The sequence below is a fragment of the Eutrema salsugineum genome, unplaced genomic scaffold (assembly GCF_000478725.1).
Source record: "Eutrema salsugineum unplaced genomic scaffold, Eutsalg1_0 scaffold_17, whole genome shotgun sequence".
NCBI classification, from domain to species: domain Eukaryota; kingdom Viridiplantae; phylum Streptophyta; class Magnoliopsida; order Brassicales; family Brassicaceae; genus Eutrema; species Eutrema salsugineum.
This window is the reverse complement of record NW_006256852.1, coordinates 2,380,499-2,399,163: the sequence shown is the minus strand read 5'-3', so window position 1 is coordinate 2,399,163 and position 18,665 is coordinate 2,380,499. Positions and strand designations below refer to the sequence as shown.

The following is an 18,665-nucleotide window of genomic DNA, read 5'->3' as shown; positions in this document are numbered from 1 at the left end:
TTTTATATTTATAGTTTTATCATTATTATTTTCTAATGAAAGAATTACATATAGTTGTATATATGTGTCCAGTTATACCTTGTTTATTTCCATCCGGAAAGCATTTTCGGCCAAAAATGAAATCCTCTAGACTAGATTAACTTTCCTAAGTGTCTAGTTATCCGTCAAGGTAACATGTGCACCTATGTGCATTGTCAATTTTTGTACATAGTTGTACATAATTGTACATAATTGTACTAGTTGTCCCTCTCTGCAGATTTGCTGATGAACTCAGATATAATTATAATTTACCTAAGAACCACTATGATTCAACAACTATATTAAAAAAATTATCCATGCTAATCGTCAAATAAAACGGGGTTACCAACCCGATTCGTAATTATAATAAAAGAATTTTCAATCAACAATTATTTAAGTTGTCTTAGTTATACCTATTGTACCAGTTGTCCTCTATCTCATAGTTGTACCAGTTGTACTAATTGTCCTCTTATCTCTTAGTTGTACCATTTGTACCAGTTGTCCTTTTTCTGCAGATTTGGTGATGATCTCGGGTTCTAATTCTAATCTACCTAAGAATCACCATGATTTAACAACTGAATTCGAAAAATTATCTATGCAAAGACCTAATCGTCACATACCAACCCGATTTGCATCTAGAACAAACAATTTTGGCAAATCAAATCCCTAAATTTTGAAATCCCCAAATCTGTAAATAAAAACCTAACTGGATTTTAAAACTTCAACAATGGTGGTGGAGAAAGGAGATAAAATAAGAAACTGATTGCAGAAGATGAAGAAGAAAAGGAAGAGGCGAGGATTCAACGGCGAAAATGAGATTTGCTTGTTTTCAGAATCCACCGACGAAGAAGAAAAAGAGCATGAAAAAAAATTATTTTTTTTATTAATTTTCGTTTTAAATTATTAATTTTAATAAAATCAATTATTTTTTCACCAAATTCAAAAATGCCACAAAAACTTTCATTAAGGGTAAATTGGGAATTATATATATATTATGGCATGTAGATTTGTTTATGGCACAACAGATTATTTTTTTTCAATTTGTGGCATTACAGCCATTAAACCTTTCCTTCAAGCGAGAGGCTAAAATGCCATAATTTAGGAAAAAATAGGCTCAGAAGCCATAATCTAATAATTAATTTAATTTTGATTTTCTTTTAATAATGAAAACCCTGGAAAATCCTTGCTTCTCCCTTACTTGTTTCTTTAATTACAGTAATACCAGGGTTAAACCCACTCAAATCCAATGACCCATGAATATCCGCTCAACCTATTGATATTTTTATTTATCTCAAATAATTAAATAATTATATCAATATTTTATTATCAAACGAACAAAAATCTGTGTTCTTCTTCTCTTCGACGATCTTATAGCTTTTTCCAAAATCTCGCTGAATCTTCTCTCTTTGATTTATGGAGATCAATCCTTCGCCGCTGCTCCCTCCGTCTCCGAAACAGTGGTTCTCAAGAACGCAGATCTTCCAGATCCGTTGCGTCTCGGCTTCTGATTAGTTGCAGTTTGATTTCTCTCCGCCTCCCATCGATCACGATCTCCTTGTAAGATTTCTTCTTTGTGGCTCCTGAAATAACAACAATTTCCCCAGTATAAAACAGTATTGGAAGTCATTGCTGAAAGGATTTTTGAGAAATGGATTTCTGATTTTTGTTTTTGTTTATGGGACTCGTGAATGTGAAGGACAATTAGTGTTTCTGGAGGAAAAGTTTCAGAAGATGGTGTTATAAGGAGACTTAACATGGTTGAGATCAGGAAGAATAAGAGGGAGGAAAATTTGCGGAAGAAGAGACGCAAGGGGCTCTCGGTCGCAGCACAATCAGGACAAGATCTTTCTTCAGTGAAGCGTCTTCATTTGGTCGTCCTCTGTTTTGTGCTTGGTCTGATGTTTCAGAATCGTTAATGGTGGTAAGTTGATATAATCTTGATGCCATATTCAAGTTCATGCAACTTTCTCTGCTACCGCAAAGGTTACATGTCTGTCATGAATAAACACATTCACTTAGAATTTTTCACTGATAGTGGTTCAGATTATGGAACTCAGAGCAGCCATAATAGAATCAAATGATTCAAATGCGCTAAACCATATTCGAACCAGTGTTTCAGTTTATATTTTACGTGTTTTTTGATAAAGGTTTGTTTCAGATTTGTAAATGCAGGTCTCCACATTGAGATACATACCCTTTAAACCAACAGTTCTCACTTATTGGCTTATTAATGGTGCAGCGATCAATATCAGCAATATATTGACTGGGAAATGCTTAGCTAAGATAACACCAAACAGTGGACCTCCAAAAGAAGATGAGAGTAGTCGCACTTGTTTAGGGAAGAACTCAAAGCAAAGAAGAAACGCTGTTGCTGAAGCTTTATTCTAGGACGTATACACAAGAAACAGGTTCATGTGTGGTCTAATTGATTTCACATCACATCATCAGCGTTAGCCATTATGAATTTTTGGCTGTATTTGAGATGTTAGCTTGAATAGTTTGATAATGTTAACAATTTTATGATGAAAAAAAAAATATGATTTTGCATAACTTGTATTATGAAAACGTTGTAAATACATTACAATAGTAAAAAAATCCTATGAACAACTACAACATAATTATTTGTATCAAGGTACAACTACAGAAACTCTAAAATCGCAAAAGGACAACTATTAAGAATTTTTGACAACTGGACACTTAAGTACAATTGGACAACTATGTACCTAAGTGTCCAGTTGTCCAAAATTCTTCATAGTTATCCTTTGGCGACAAAAAAATATGTGCGCAGTCAAAATAACATGTGCGTCGTAAGTCGTCAATTTTGAACATAGTTGTCCATACTTGTCCAGTTGTCCAAAATTTTTCTTTATATGTTTAATTAAATTAATTATTAATTTTTTTAAAAAAAATTAGCAGTTGCATAAAGTTGTCCTTACTTGTCCAGTTGTCCCTTGTTTATTCACATCCACTAAGCTAAAGAACACGTGCCCCGACAAAAATAGACATGTGCGCAGTCAAAGTACCACGTGCGCCGTCAATTTTGTACATAGTTGTACTCAATTGTCCAGTTGTCCAAAATTCTTCATAGTTGTCCTTTGGCGATTTTAGCATTTTTCCAGTTGTCCTTTAATATAAATTATTATTTTGTAGTTGTTCACATGATTTTCGATTATTGCAGTTCATTTACAAGGTTTTCATGACACAAATTATGCAAAATCATAAATTTGCATCTTTTTCATCAAAAGATTGTTAACATTATGAAAGTCTTCCTTGTATCATAAGGGATGTTTGATGTGAAATCAATAATATGTATTAGGAAAATGAAATTTTCATTTTATCCATGTTATTAATATTGTTCCTTATACTTTAAGACGTGTTTGTATTTCTTAAGTATATACTTTCTTTATATATTTAATTTAGTTTAATTTTTTTTTTAAAAAAATTAATGAGTTGCATATAGTTGTCCTTACTTGTCCAGTTGTCCTTTGCTTATTCACATCCACGAAGCTAAGCCTCGACAAAAATAGACATGTGCGCAGTCAAAGTGTCACGTGCGCCGTCAATTTTGTACATAGTTGTACCCAATTGTCCAGTTGTCCAAAATTCTTCATAGTTGTCCTTCGGCGATTTTAGCATTTTTCCAGTTGTCCCTTGATATAAATTATTATTTTGTAGTTGTCCACATGATTTTTGACTACTATAGTCCATTTACAACATTTTCATACTACAATTTATGCAAAATCATAATTTTGCATCTTTTCCACCATAAAATTGTTAACATTATCAAAGTCTTCCTTGTATCATAAAAGGTGTTTGATGTCAAACCAATAATATGTATTAGAAAAATGATTATTTCATATTATCCATCTTTTTAATTCTATTCCTTATAGTTTTTAACCTTTTTGCATTTTTAACTGAATGCTTTCTTTTGATTTTTATAATTTTATTATTATTATTTTCTAATTAAAGAATTACATATAGTTGTACAAGTGTCCAGTTGTACCTTGTTAATTTCTATCCTGAAAGCATTCTCAGCCAAAAATGAAATCCTCTATACTAGATTGACTTTCCTAAGTGTACAGATGTCTGTCAAAGAAACATGTGCACCTATGTATATAGTCAATTTTTGTACATAGTTGTACCTAATTGTCCAGTTGTCTGAAAATTTAATAGTTGTTCTTTTGAGATTTTAGCGTTTACATTGATTTTCAACTATTAATTTTCAGTTAAGAGGTTTTCATATTACAAATTATGTAAAATCATATATTTTGTCTCTTTTGTTTCATAACATGATTAACAATATAATATAGATGAAATAAGTTATATGCTCTAAATATGAGATAGTAAATGATATAACATAGATAAAATTTCTTGAAATCCATTGAAATGTTTGTGTGGTTGATGCTCATTATCTCTTGAAAATAGAATAAAAGAATTCTCAATTAGCAATTATTCAAATTGTTTTAGTTATACATATTTTTACTAGTTGTTATCTATCTCATAGTTGTACCATTTGTACTAGTTGTCTTCTATTTCTTAGTTGTATCATTTGTACCAGTTGTCTTTTATCTCTTAGTTGTACCATTTGTACTAGTTGTCATTTTCTGCAGATTTGGTGATGAACTCGGATTCTAATTCTAATCTACCTAAAAATCACAGAGATTCAACAACTAAACTCCATAAATTACCAATGCAAAGACCTAATAATCACATAAAACTTGGTTACCAATCCAATTTGCATACTGAAACAAATAATTTTCACAAATCCAATACCTAAATTGTGAAATCCCTAAATCCCTAAATAAGAACAAATCACCCAGATTTAAAGCTTCAACAATGGTAGAGGAGAAAGGAGATAAGAACAATAAATTAATTGCAGAGGAAGAGGAAAAGGAGACGAAGACAAGGATTCGACGAAAAAGATGAATTTAGCTGGTTTTCAGATTCATTGACAACAAACTATCGGGAAACAAAATGAGCTCAAGAAAAAAAACCAGAAATTTTAAAAATTAATTATTAGTGTCAATTAAAATTATTTAAACAATAACAAATTTGGATAATTTCACAAATGTCACAAGAATCTTTCATTAAGGGTAAAATTGGGAATATACATAGTTTATGGCATCCAGACTCAGTTATGGCACCTAAGATTTTTCTTTTCCAAATTATGGCATTTTGGCCATTGATTCATTTCCTTCTCTTGAGATCCATTGAAACTTAATGTCTTCAAACTTTTTACTCCAATGCCATAGTTCTCTTATCCAATTGAAAACACCAAAAATTCAGCGATTCTCTTGTAAGAAAACTAACTAGATTATTGCAATCACCTTCAAAAATAACCTTCTTGAATACTTTAATCCAACAATTCTGCATAGCAATGATTGATGATGTTGTTTAATTATATATACTCCTTGATGGCTTGATCAGTCCTAATTATCCAACCAGCTTTGGACCTTCTTCTATGTGTGACAGAAGATCCATCATACTTGCACTTGAACCATTCTTTCATCGGTGTTCTCCATGTATTATGTGTTTTTTTTTTGCCAAATTATAAATATTTCATTGAAAATAAAGTTTAAGTGTTACAAATTGTTAAAAACAATTGATCAACCTAAAAGATTAGTCTCATGGCAAAAAAAGAGAGAAAACATGGAAGCAAATTCAATCGGTACTGAATCGACACTAAAGCTATGAAGCAACAAGTGTCAAGTAGCGATAAAGTGCTTGAACGCCCGAGGGAAAGATGAGACCAAGTCAAGATCAAAAGGAGATCCCAAAAGAAAGGACCGCGAACCGCCTATTTCGCAAATCGGAAGCTGTTTCATTCGGTAACACGAAAAAGAGCCATTCCTCTACGGAGTCAGAGGAGGCCCGAACGAAGACTGTCCTCAATGTCTATGGCTCGACGGTCAACCAACAAACAAAGATCCGGCACTAAGACGAGACTACACTAACTATCAAGCGAAGACTAGCAAGTTCACGCTACCAAGATACTTCCCCGATGTCACTAGCACTAAACAAACAACTTCACAGCTCAACAGCCTTACTACCTTCTCCGAAAACAAGACAAACAAGACACAAAACCGAACTTTAAGAAACCTCAATCCAACACCACCAAAGAAACAAACATGCCAACGAGAGAAACAAGCAAACAACCCATCAACGACAAAATAAGGAGCCACCAGAGACGAAACAAGATGAAATCTGAACAAACGCCACACTAAAGCGGCGAGCCTCCAATGCTCAGAACCACCAAGAAGCCACCGCCTTGAAAATGTCACCGATGCGGACTAACCTAAAGGTCACGCTAAAGGATGCCACAGCTCCGGAAAGCCCAAGGCGATGAGAGAAAACCAGATCTGAGAACACGCCGGGATCCGTCCTCAGAGATCCCACACCACGCGCCACCAACTGCCTAACCACACCACCGTGAGAGACACGGCGGACACACTTAGATCAAAGATCCAACACACTGTGCGCCACCGGATTTTCAACCGGAGGACTAATCGAGAGATTTGACAAGCGCCACACTCCTCTCTCGAGCCTCCACGCAGGACCACCGGAGCCCAGCCCACCGCAACACCTAGGCATTTCTAAACTAGAGAGGACAGAGGCCTCTCCGGCGGCGGCGAGGAGCGCCAACCACCGGAGAGGCAGAGATTAAGAAGTAGATGAAGACTCCTGAGCAGCAGCGGTGGTGAGTATGGGGAAGAAAGAGGAGACGAGCAGAAACTACCGGCCGGGGGAATAGAAAGATGAAAGGAGATCGATAAAAAAAATTTGATGGAGGCCATGTATTACGTGTTAACGCATGTCGTCGTGACGTACGTTGCTGAGTAGTGATCACAGCCTTATCAAAGAATTGTTGTGAGTCTAGCATCATTCTTTGCTATTACAACCGTTGTTCTTCAAGGGACGTGTTTCTTTTGGTAGAGTGGAATATTTTTACTCTTCCATAAATCATAATCTCCACATAATCCTTGTAGTTGATAAACCTTTGTTGGCATTAGATCCTCTTTTTGGTTGTTAGGCAAACTCATCTTTGTTATGCAAATTCATCTATATTTATATTTTGCAATTTAATCCAAAAATGATTAGGTAGAACTTGTATGAGATTAACCACATAATTCGCATTTCAAACCGAACTTAGGCCATGATTTAGGTACTTTTGCTTTAATCATAAACGTCCTCTTTGATAGTGGTCAATTATAAAATAAAAACATCAATTTTTTCTTCACATATATTTGTACTCGTCTTTTTCTCTCTTTTGTCATTTTCTTTAGCAAAATTTGAACACGAGATGTTTGCCGTAAAAAAAAACACCAGATATTTGTTTTTCCTCATTTCTCCACATACAATGAATTAAAAAATCATTTTGAAAACTAAAGCCATCAGTAGATCCCCACGTTGATATAATTAAGATCTACCGACAGTTTGATATATAATTGTCGTAATCAAAGGTATTCGACAAAATGACCCACATCGATTCTGACACGTGGCGAAAATCTAATTGAGGTTACTGACATCAGCATACCGGAAGCATAGAGACAGTTGCTTGCTCCTAAAAGTTTTAACTTCCTCAACTATAAAATTAATTAACTGAAAAACATTTTTAGTTCTTTTTGTTTTACTTTGAAAAAATTCACACAAATTTAAAGTGAAACAATATGTAAAATATAAATGATCACAAAAATTCAAAAGTTAATTAATATTTTATCAAAAATAAAAACATAAGATTTTTACAAACTGTAATTTTTTGAATATTTTTTTCATGGAACTAAATGAATATATAGTTTTTAGAAAGTCATTTTTGTCATCTAAATGATTATCTATTACAAATTACGAAAATAATTTCATCAACAATTTTACATGTTTATAAAGATCTACCACAAACGGTTATATCTATATTCACAATAAATAATTTTACCTTAAACACTACACCAAACCAAACTAGTTTCCACCAAGATATTCACTAAATTTGGGATATTTGATCTGCTTCAAAATTCTAAATTATAGTCTTTATAATTTTTCCTTTAGTATTTATGTTAGTCCACAATTTTACTGTTATTCAAATTCTTAGAATTGGATCTAAGCAAATTACCTATCAATCAAATATTAAGAATATTTTATCTTGTCCTATTAGAAAAGGGGACGAAATTTCTTTATTGGAACTCCACAAAGTTCTTTCACTATTTTAATTCAATATTGATATAATGTTTGGAGTTAATAAGATTATAACATAGAAAATATGCACGGCTGATATTTTTCATTTTCGTTAAAAAGTTTTTAATGAGACCAAATTATAAAATTAAAAATACAGCCATCTCACCGTTTATTTAATTGAAGCTATTGCTTGTAACGTCAGTTTTTGGGAGTTGGGTTTGTTCTACAGTCTCTCTCTCCTCTCTCTTCTCTCGTCTCTCTCTCCTCTCTCTTCTCTCGTCTCTCTCTTCACAAGCTCAAATGGCCGGCGTGAGATGGAGAGAGTGGTGGAACACGATGGCGTTCCCCACGCGGCGAATCTGGAATCGTTTCACCGTTCGCGTCGGATTCCGTCATAGCGGTAAGCTCCGATCCTACACCGTAAATTCTCCGGCGGCTTGTTGGACCTTCTTTGATATTGTTTTCATCGCTTTAAGGGGGAATCATAACGAAAATGAACTCCTCTGATATTTTTCATCAGAGTGAGATCAAGATTCATCAATTTTCTCATCTATGGAAACTGTCGGTGGAAGATTTTTTGCTAAAGAGATTCTTTGAGTTATCAAAAAACTTTACAAGCTAAACCTGGTTTGGATTGGAATATAGATCTTAAAGTGAATCGTGTGGTGTTTTGTATCAGATTAAATTTCAAGATTTTTTTTTTTTTTTTTTAGAAGTTGTTTAAACCAAATACTGTATACTCAAACTATCGTAATTACCCGAACTACCCGATACTTTTTACCAGAACTATTTAAAATATCCGCAAAAAACTAAATTCTTGGTTATAATTTTCATTTTGAATAATTTGGTTCTTTCAAAATCTAAATATACATAATATTTTGTGAATATAATTGTATTTTGAGTATTTCTGGTATTCATTTATCCATTGTAGCCTTTTTAGCCACGGTAGTCATATTAAATGACAAAAATACTCTGATTTTTGTATAAATTTGGTGATTTGTCTGAGTTTCGACAAGGTTTAGGATTCACCTAGGCTATCAAATAAGTAAATAATAAAAAAAAAATTTCTCTTCTTGTTCTTGAACAAATATTGAGTAATGGTCTTTGTGTGTTGCAGGACTCTTGAGGCTACAGAACGACGTGAGTTCTTGCGAGTACGAAGACATACACATCATGTGGAATCTGTTGCACAAGAACGAAATTCAGACACCAACACCAACACGTGGCGCTCGAATCCAACAACGGATCCAACAAAGGAAGAAAGCTTGTTGGAATCTACTGATCGGTTCATATCTTTGCCAAAGATTCTGATTATTATATATATATAAAAAAAATATAACCCAAAAACATTCCAAAACCATCGTTGTAACTGAGAGAGCCTTGACGGGTCCCCTGCAAATGTGGTGAGGTAATTGACATATTTGGCGAATAAGAAAATCCGAGGCTGCACAGTTTTAGCTGCTGTTATGTTCCATATCATGCCTCTATATATATTATATGAGTATTATTATCACTTGAGTGTTGTATATATGAAACAATTGTTTTAAGATAGTTTGGATACATCTATGTTCATCTATATGGTTTTCTGGTTTTGCCATTCACTAAAAAAAACAGCAAACTTGACTTAGTTCAAATTCTTTGAAATATTCTTTCAATGGTTTTTGTTCCGCTTTACGAAAATTGCTCTTGGACCCTAGACGCCCACAAATATTTTGAGAAAGGTTTATGTTAGATATCATACCTAAAACCGGGGAAATTACCCAACCAAAACTGGGGAAATTACCCAACTAAAACAAACCAAATTCCCCAAAATTTCTGTACCTAATTACCAGAACAAAACCTGAGTTTTATGAAACAGAATTGGTATTCATTATAAAGAAATCTTTTTAATTAAATAGAATATTTTTAATATATATAGAAAATACATTTAAATATACCAAAATAATATTGTACTACTTAAAATATTTATTAGTTCTTGCTTAATTAACGAAGGATCGATCAATTACTTGAAAATATAGCTAAGAAATTTAGGTAACTAGTCTCCATGTAAAAGTTTTTCTACTACATGGCTTATAATATTAATATCATAAAACTGGATTTTCTTCATCTCATTCGCTTTGATATAAGTGTCGTTTTAAATTTAATTTTTTTTGGTTCAAAATAGAAACTAATTTTGTTTGTTTTAAAAGAAAATCTCGTCTTTAAAACTTAGTGCAATTTCTTGTCACATATACCTAATTTAAACAGAGTCAAAATTAATTAAACAAAATATAAATTTAAAAGTCTCTTATTATAAAGAAACAATAACATTTATATTGAAATAAATGGAGGATAAAGTATACATTCTTGAGGATAATGATAAATTAATTAAAAAATTTAAATCAAAGGTTTTTTCTAGGAAAAGGAATAATAGTGGTATCCAAATTGGAATCTTTAATATTTCTCTTTGTAGGAAAAAAAAGACACCTTTATTCCATTAAACAGATGAGATTTCCAATGTTGTTGTGGCCAATGAAATTTTTCATTATTAAAAAAAAAAAATTTCAACAAACGAATCCATATAGAAAGATGAAATGTTAGAATCAATTGGTTAGATACTGATGTCCAAATAAAGTTAACGTTTACTCTGTGTTTGTTGCCATATATGTGTCGGCTACTTCTGGTCTTTATAAGAGTAGTAATCACTAATCAACAAGTATTGTGTGATGATGTGATTGCTTTTTCTCCTTTTTATGGGTAGACATTTCACCTAACGATTAATGACGATTCATTTTTTGTTTAAGTGTAACTAACTAATTTTGGCTTTTCTATAAAAGTCAATTATATATATATATATATATATATATCTTTTCGTGTGATTCTCTTATAATTTTATTCGTATCAAACTTTAAATTGTGGTCAATTTCAGTTTGAGTATTTTTTTTTTTTGTTAAAGAATTTCAGTTTGAGTTCTGAAAGAAGTATCGATATTCTACGTCAGTTTAAAGTAGAGATCATGGAGTTTCTGGTTTCTCTTTACCAAATAGAATAGACCTCGGGATTTCCACATGACTGCGAGTGGCTCTATAATATTTAATGTACCCTCACAAGAAAGCTGTTATATAATCTCTATATTATTATTTGAGTAAAAATTTATAAAAATAAAATTTAATTTATAAAATATTACAGAGTATTTTACAAAAAAAAAATTGTAAAATATTGTATAACTAAATCTTAGATATTAATTGAATAGACCATAGAAAATTTTATAAACCAAATTTGCAGATCTTAAATAATAATAATTTGGACTAAAATATATTTTAGAAAAAAATTTCTAATGCATATTTGGGAAGAAAATATACGAGAGAATATAATTATTATTATGTGAATATGAGAAAAAAAATTAAATCTACGAGGAAATACATATATGAAAAAAAATCTACGAGACAATATAATTATTATTATGTGAATATTAACAAAAAAAAATCTAATCTACGAGAGAATGCATATATGAACAAAAGAATCATACAATATGGTAACGCTCCAAAAAAGACTAAACTACAGATAATTATACGGGGTAATCTACGAAATCTATGAAGAGAAAGAAGAATGCTTCAAATACACGAGTTGGAAGAAATCCACCATAATGCCTACAAAAATTCCAAGATATATAAGGAGAAGACGAAGGCGTATCACGACAAAATGATCATACATCGGTCTTTTGCTCCAAATGACAGGGTTCTTCTTTTCAATTCTCGCCTTAAGTTTTTTCCAGGAAAGTTACGATCAAGATAGTATGGACCTGTAACAGTAAAGGAAGTCAAACTGTATAGAGCACACATTCTTTGGGGTAAGAAGAGAGATACATTTGTGCGAGGCAACCATACCTCACAGAAGAAGAAGGAAGAGAATAAATGCTCTTGGCAGATCCACTAGGCTAAACCATCATCAAAGTCAAGCTAATGACTTTAAGCAAGTGTTTAGTGGGAGGCAACCCACTTGGTATTTTACATATCCCCTTTGATTTGCATTTTTTATTTTTGCTGCTTTGTTTTTTGTCTTCTGTTATTTCAGGTTTTTAAGCGAAGAACGAACAAAAGGTGAACAAAAATCACGGACCAGAAATCACATCAGGAGCCGCGGAATATAGCCAGGTAAGTACACCTAAACATGCCAAATTTCAATCCATCATTATTCATGTCCTCTCAAAGATTTCTCACACTGGGGGCAGTGTGATTTAAGTCTGGAGGAGGATGTTCATCATTTATTAACGAAATTTGGTTTGTTTTGAGTTTGTGTTTCATAAAAAGTTTTCAACAGGTTTTCAAAACAGGAACGCCTAAAACAAAACCATGTGCTTCTAGACTTTACATGCTAGTTCTTTTTGTGGATAGTACTAGACTAGGCGGTAGCTAGAGTACTTGCACTACGAACTCTCACCAGAAGATTTCTATTCATGGAGATATTTTCTACCAGGATACACTAACTCATTTTACTTGAACTTAATCTTGACATCTAATCTTCTCATCATTGGTTTTAGCAGGCATCATGATATACATCTAGGACATCTTCACCTTATTGTTACCACTCTTTGTTGTCCTAGATGGCCAGTTCATCTTTAACTGGTACCACACCCTTTACCCAAACCTTTATGTTCAAACTTCATGCACTCTCTCTTTTGTTTGTATCGACAGATATGTGCAAAAACGCCGTAGAGGAAGGAACAACATAGTTTCAGTCACTCAAGAGAAAAATTGAAGGAATTTGGGAAAGTGAAGTATCAAGAATCTATCAAAGTTTAATGGTGCCTCAAAAAGCTTGAACTCAAAGGTAATTTTCGTGCCTCCTAAGACCATCCGCAACGCTGAAACGTTAAATAGGTTTCTTCTTGATTTTTTTATTATTAAATTTGAAGAATATAAAAAAGAGAAAGAAAGATAGAGAAATTGGTGAGAGAAGAAAGAAGAAAGAGAAAGGAAGAATTTGTTTTCTGACTAATTAAAAACTGACATGTGGCAGAAGAAACGTTTCTAAATGTCCCTAAATAAGAAACGTTTCTGTATTTTACAAAATCCACTTCAATTTTTATATTAATAAATTTCTGTTAAAGATGCTTAAGAGATGTGCGTGGAGGATGCTCTAAGACTCTACATTCAAAGGCATTTTCCTTTTTTTCAAAAAAAAAAAAAAATAAAAGAGTGAAAAGAAAGGAAAACAGAAAGCCTAAAAGAGTCTAGGATGGCCGAAATCATTTGAAGCAAATGCTACAAGTATTCATCTGTGAGTATTAGTTTTAAAACCTGGATAAAAATCTAAGTCTGGGGGAGTGATGGAGAGGCCTTGAAGGAAGGAGATCAGAAACCTTAAGGCAAGAGGAATATGACTGGAAAATATTGATATCAACAGCTTCATCTCCTCTTGCTGTTTTGCATAATGTCTTGTCTCTCCAAGAAAAGGTAACCCTAAACACTAAGAACTTCACCCCTAGAAAGCCATTTTTGAATACCTAGCATTGATTTGCTTTACTAAAGTCCTTTTGATGAGAACCACTTGAACATTTGAATTAATGTTTAGAGCTAGTTGACTGAAAAATAGGCTTAAGTGTCTAGACTTTCGTATGACGGATCAACAGACTAGTTATGCCTGTATTTTGGTGAGAACTTTCTAACTATACCTGACTTGAGCATAATGATTGATTTTAGTTTAGAAACGTGGCACTGGGATACTGTTTAGTTCCTGCATCTTTCAAACCTCTTTCCTAACTTCGATTTTTGTTTGGGGGCAAACAAAGGTCTAAGTCTGGGGGAGTTGATAACACCTGATTTTGACCACTTTTATGGATCACTTTTAATATTTTAAGTTGGTGTTTTTACTCAGTTTTTAAGCGATTTCTATGATTTAGAGCCTCAAAAGAGTATTCAGGATATTTTAACAAAAGGGATGCACTTGAGAGCAAAAAACACAACTTTGGATAAGTTCAGACCGTCGGAAGTTTGGAAACAAATGGAGGTCTTACCACCGTCTGATCATCCCCAAACATCTGTGCACTTGCAGATATTTAGGGTTATAAATTTAAAACGTGAAGCTAGAAGTAACTCTTGATTCTCTTAGCATCAGATCACCATTAGAAGACATTGACAACACTTTTGTAACTTAATGGTTATGTGGTTTCGATTAAGGGCTCCTCCTACTCAACTTATTTTGCTTCCTTGATTTTTATTTACATTTTTTGGCAAGGTCTCAGGATATTAGGTTAAACTCTTTTGTAAAACCACAACTATTATGATATTTGAAAAAAAAAAAGAACTAGGACAAAAGTGAAGAGTTTTTTTTAGAAAACAAAATGTTTAATATAGGCCAAATAAGTCCAAAAGCCTTTAACATTTTTACTCATCTCAGTTGCCACTTGATCATGTGACCTCTTGAAATTACCTTAGTATATATTTACAATCATGCTATTCACCTCTGGTTGATAACTTAAACTACTTAGACTCTTTATAATGGTGGTTTTTTCAACTGTTGATAATTTTTGTCAACAGTTGAGAAACCTTTACTGTGGTGTGTTGAATTTTAGTTAGAGATGATATGTCAAAATTAGAGTTGGAACTTTATCGATAATTATTATTAATAATATGTAATCACAAAAATCAAAACATAAGAGAAAATAAAAATATGAAATAAAATTAGTGGGATAGAATGTTATAATTTTATTAAACAAAACCATTGTAGAAAGTAAAATTTGAATGGGTATTGAATTATGATGTGGAAGAAAGAGAAGAGATTGTGGAAGAAAGAAACAATGATATGCAGAGTGTTGTAACTATCAACCAACATACATAGTTTTACAGTGGCATGTTGTAAACTTTATTACAACAATTGATATTTTTTTTGTACTGCAATGAATGTTGTAAGAAAAAGATAAGGTGATGTGGCATACACTATGTTGAAAGATTTCAACAACGTGAATGTTGATATTTGAGTCAGATTTTTTTATCTCAATTATTATTTCATAAATATACATATATATATATATTATACCAAAATTTATCATTTTCATATTTTATAAACATACACTCATTTTATTTGATTTAGATACAGAAAAAATTATTTTTTTTTTACTATAATTTCTATATTATGGAATCTCCAAAAAAGACTTCAAATTTTAAGTTGGTCAAACCTTAAATTTAAGGTTTGATGGTGTTTGTCTATAAAAGCAAAACTTCTATATATATATATATCGAATAAATAATAAATTCACAGCTACTAATTTATAAATTACAAATCACATACCAAATTACTCAATTAAACTACTACCATAATGTTCTTTATATGACCACTTAAAATATTTTTGAATGATAAGCAAACTTTTTATTTTGGAGTGTTTATTTAATATTATATGTACAACTGATTTTGACCACTTTTATGGATCACTTTCAATATCTTATGCAGGTGTTTTTACTCAGTTTTAAAGGTTTTATAAGTGTTTTCCATGTTTTGGAGTTTTAAAAGGCTTTTCAGGAAACTTGGGACTTTGGAGTGCATTTTGGAGCAAAACTACAATTTTGGATAAATTCAGGCCGTCAGAAGTTGGCAACCAAAGAAGACCTTCTCACTGTCTGATCATCCCCAAATTTGGAGACATTATAAAGGAGACAACCAGCTTTCCAACACATTTGGAATTAAATCAATCCAACGGTTAGATCTCAAGATATCATCAATGCACTGAAGGCCGATCAACACAAGCCCAGTCAAGCACAAGTGCTTTCACCCGCGACCAGGCTTCTTCCCACCGTGGCTCAGGAGGTTTCACCCCCGGTGGACCTATGTCCGAACCTCAGGAGTCAAAATAAGGCCCAAGACACTTCCTGCACTCATTTTACAAGCCCTAGACGCCCAAGACTTGGAGAAACACTATAAATACTCATTTTTAGGTCTTTTGTAAGGGATTCTCTTTCTTCTCCTTGAGAGAGAACTCATTTATAGTTTTAGATTTTATTTTTATGCATCTGTAGAAGCTTTTCATCGCCATACTGTCTTCAATAAGACAAGTCTTTCTGCAACTTTGCTTCTTTTATTTTTCTTCTTCGTAGTTCAAAACCGATGATGATGTCTACCTCAGCCATGTCTGAGTAGTCACCTAGTTGGGTGAAACGGTAATCCAAAGGGACCCCATGTTCGAATGACATCTAGGTTTTAGGAAAAAGAATTTTGATTTTTAACATGATTCTCTGATATGTCTATATTTTACATCATTTAGAGTGCATTTTAGAGTCCTCATCATGTGCTTTCCCATGTAAATTGAGTCTTTAGGCATGAAAATAGGATTTAGGGCTTGCATTAGGTCCCAAAGAGTTTTGCATGTTTTGAGGTCTTTATCAGGTGCTTTGGGAGTCATTTGGAACTTAAGAAGAGGAGCAGAGAACCGCTTGGAGGAATTTCTCGGCCAAATCGCGTACCGGACGGACAGAAACCTCGGTCAAAATCCTTACCGATCGCTCATCCTCGGTCAAAATCCTTACCGATCGCTCATTACCGACCAAAAAGCTTACCGATCGTTCAGCACCGACCAAAGTCCGTACCGATCGACCAAAGTCAGCCTGGGTCGAAGATCAGGCGTTAATACCGCGGGTCGAGTTTTGGCCGAGGCGAAAGAATTTTTACGACCAAAAAGCTCACCGCGGTACACAGCCCTCGGTCATTTTTCTTACCGCGGGAAACTTTTCTCGACCAAAATCTGTCATTGTCTGCGCAATTCAAAGATCAGAAATCCGGGGAACCTTCCGGTCCGAATCAGTTGGCGGGGTCTTCAGCAAAGTTGGAGATAATAAAACAAAGATCCCAGAACAGTTAGAATCATCCAATTCGGACCAGTAGGGAGAAAGATACAGCTTCCGGAAGATACATCAACATTACGCGCATCCGAGAACTGAACGGCGAAGTACAAAGGTCACGGCGGACGGAGCCTTTCCGGACCAAATCAGCTTACCCGGTCTTCATCAAAGTTTGAAATCTGTGAAAGACCTTTTCAGAACAGTAGGGATCGCTCAACTCGGACGAGTGGTTTGAAAGATAAAGTCTCCGGAGTTCACATCGGTCCGAACAGCTTATTTTCCGGTGATTTCGATGCGGTTCAAAGATGTGAAGTCCAGGAAGACTTCCACTACCCAAGCTCCGACGGTTTCTTCACCAAAGTTCGAGTTTATTGAGTCACCTTGACTATGAAACTGGTCTCAGAGCATTCGGAGTCGTGGGTCGAAAGTTACTGCCGCCGGAAGGCGACATGGTCGATACGGGCCCAAATATGTTGCGATACGCGCTAAGTGTTTCTTCAGGGCTCGGCATCATTACCTCGACATCGGCCAAGTCAAGGCTCATATTTTGGAAGTATCCTGAGCTAGGCCTCGTACAGATACCTCGGCACGTTGGGATCAAGGCATGCACACGTAAGAAAAGAGCTGGAAACGACTAAGTGTTGAACATGCACCTCGGTGTAGCGACCTCGGCGTGCATGCCGGACCCTGTTCTCCCGAACCCCTCGACGTCCAAGCACCTCAGCATTTTATCCCGAGGTCCATTGTCACAAGCCCAGAATCAAGAACAAAGCTGCTCAAAAACACACACGTGAAGATGGATCAAAGACTAGGGTTCATGCATGTTCTTGCCGTGTTCTTCACGAGATCTTCATTTGGATCTGGACTCACGTGCGCTCCTCGACATGAAGACCTCGGCTTCACTCTCCGACACACCGTGGCACTCACCCATCAGCCCAAGAACGCGGTTCAGTACCCGGTTTGTTCCGGGCTGACCCGCGACACTTTACCTTTGCTATATATACATTTTGAGACTAAAAACCTAATCATCTTATCTCTTATCTGTTTTTAGCTTTAAGAACTTGCCTCTTTGGTGAAACTGGATGATTCTAATCCGATATCTCGCTTTTGCATGAGAAATCTTGTTCTTTCTTTATTTCTTTGATCATCTAACATTAAACTCCTCATCATGACCAGCTACACGTCTTGCAAAGGACTTAGTGAGCTCGTTATGATTAGTGAGTAGTCGTTTAAGCGGCTTTAGACGAGTAGATTAGGGTGCTTTCAAGGTAGATTAGTGGGTTTAGGTGTCTAGTCTTGCATGTTTCATTCTTTAACCGACGAGATCTCTAGGCTGGATCCAAGCACATCACTTGAGGTTCAGATCTGAGACATATCTCGCATCAAAAGTGTTCGTAGAAATGTCTGAACCACTCGGTTATGGGTTTAAGAGTCTTTCATCACGAGAGTGATAGTTCGTTCTCTTAAATGACATTTTTGAACTGATTCTTATTGCTGATTGATTCGATGCTTCTCAAAAGACATTTTTGGTATGAAGGAGGATCAGTTTAGATGCTTAATACTTTCATGAGAAGATTAACATGCCTTGAGTTCAAGTTAAATGAAACTGCTTGATGTTTTGATACATTAACCAACTAGTTGAACTTGGAAGCATCCCGAGTCAAGTATCTCGTC

At 34.3% G+C, this 18,665-nt stretch overlaps 1 protein-coding gene across 1 annotated transcript; it reads left to right on the top strand.

Moving 5' to 3' along the window:
• Positions 1–8,384: 8,384 nt before the first annotated feature.
• LOC18020488 lies at positions 8,385–9,771 on the top strand. The gene is made up of 2 exons (XM_006403224.2): positions 8,385–8,581; positions 9,299–9,771. Exons 1-2 carry the CDS (start codon positions 8,482–8,484, stop codon positions 9,490–9,492), a joined length of 294 nt encoding a protein of 97 aa, XP_006403287.1. The 5' UTR covers positions 8,385–8,481; the 3' UTR covers positions 9,493–9,771.
• The last annotated feature ends 8,894 nt before the right edge of the window (positions 9,772–18,665 follow it).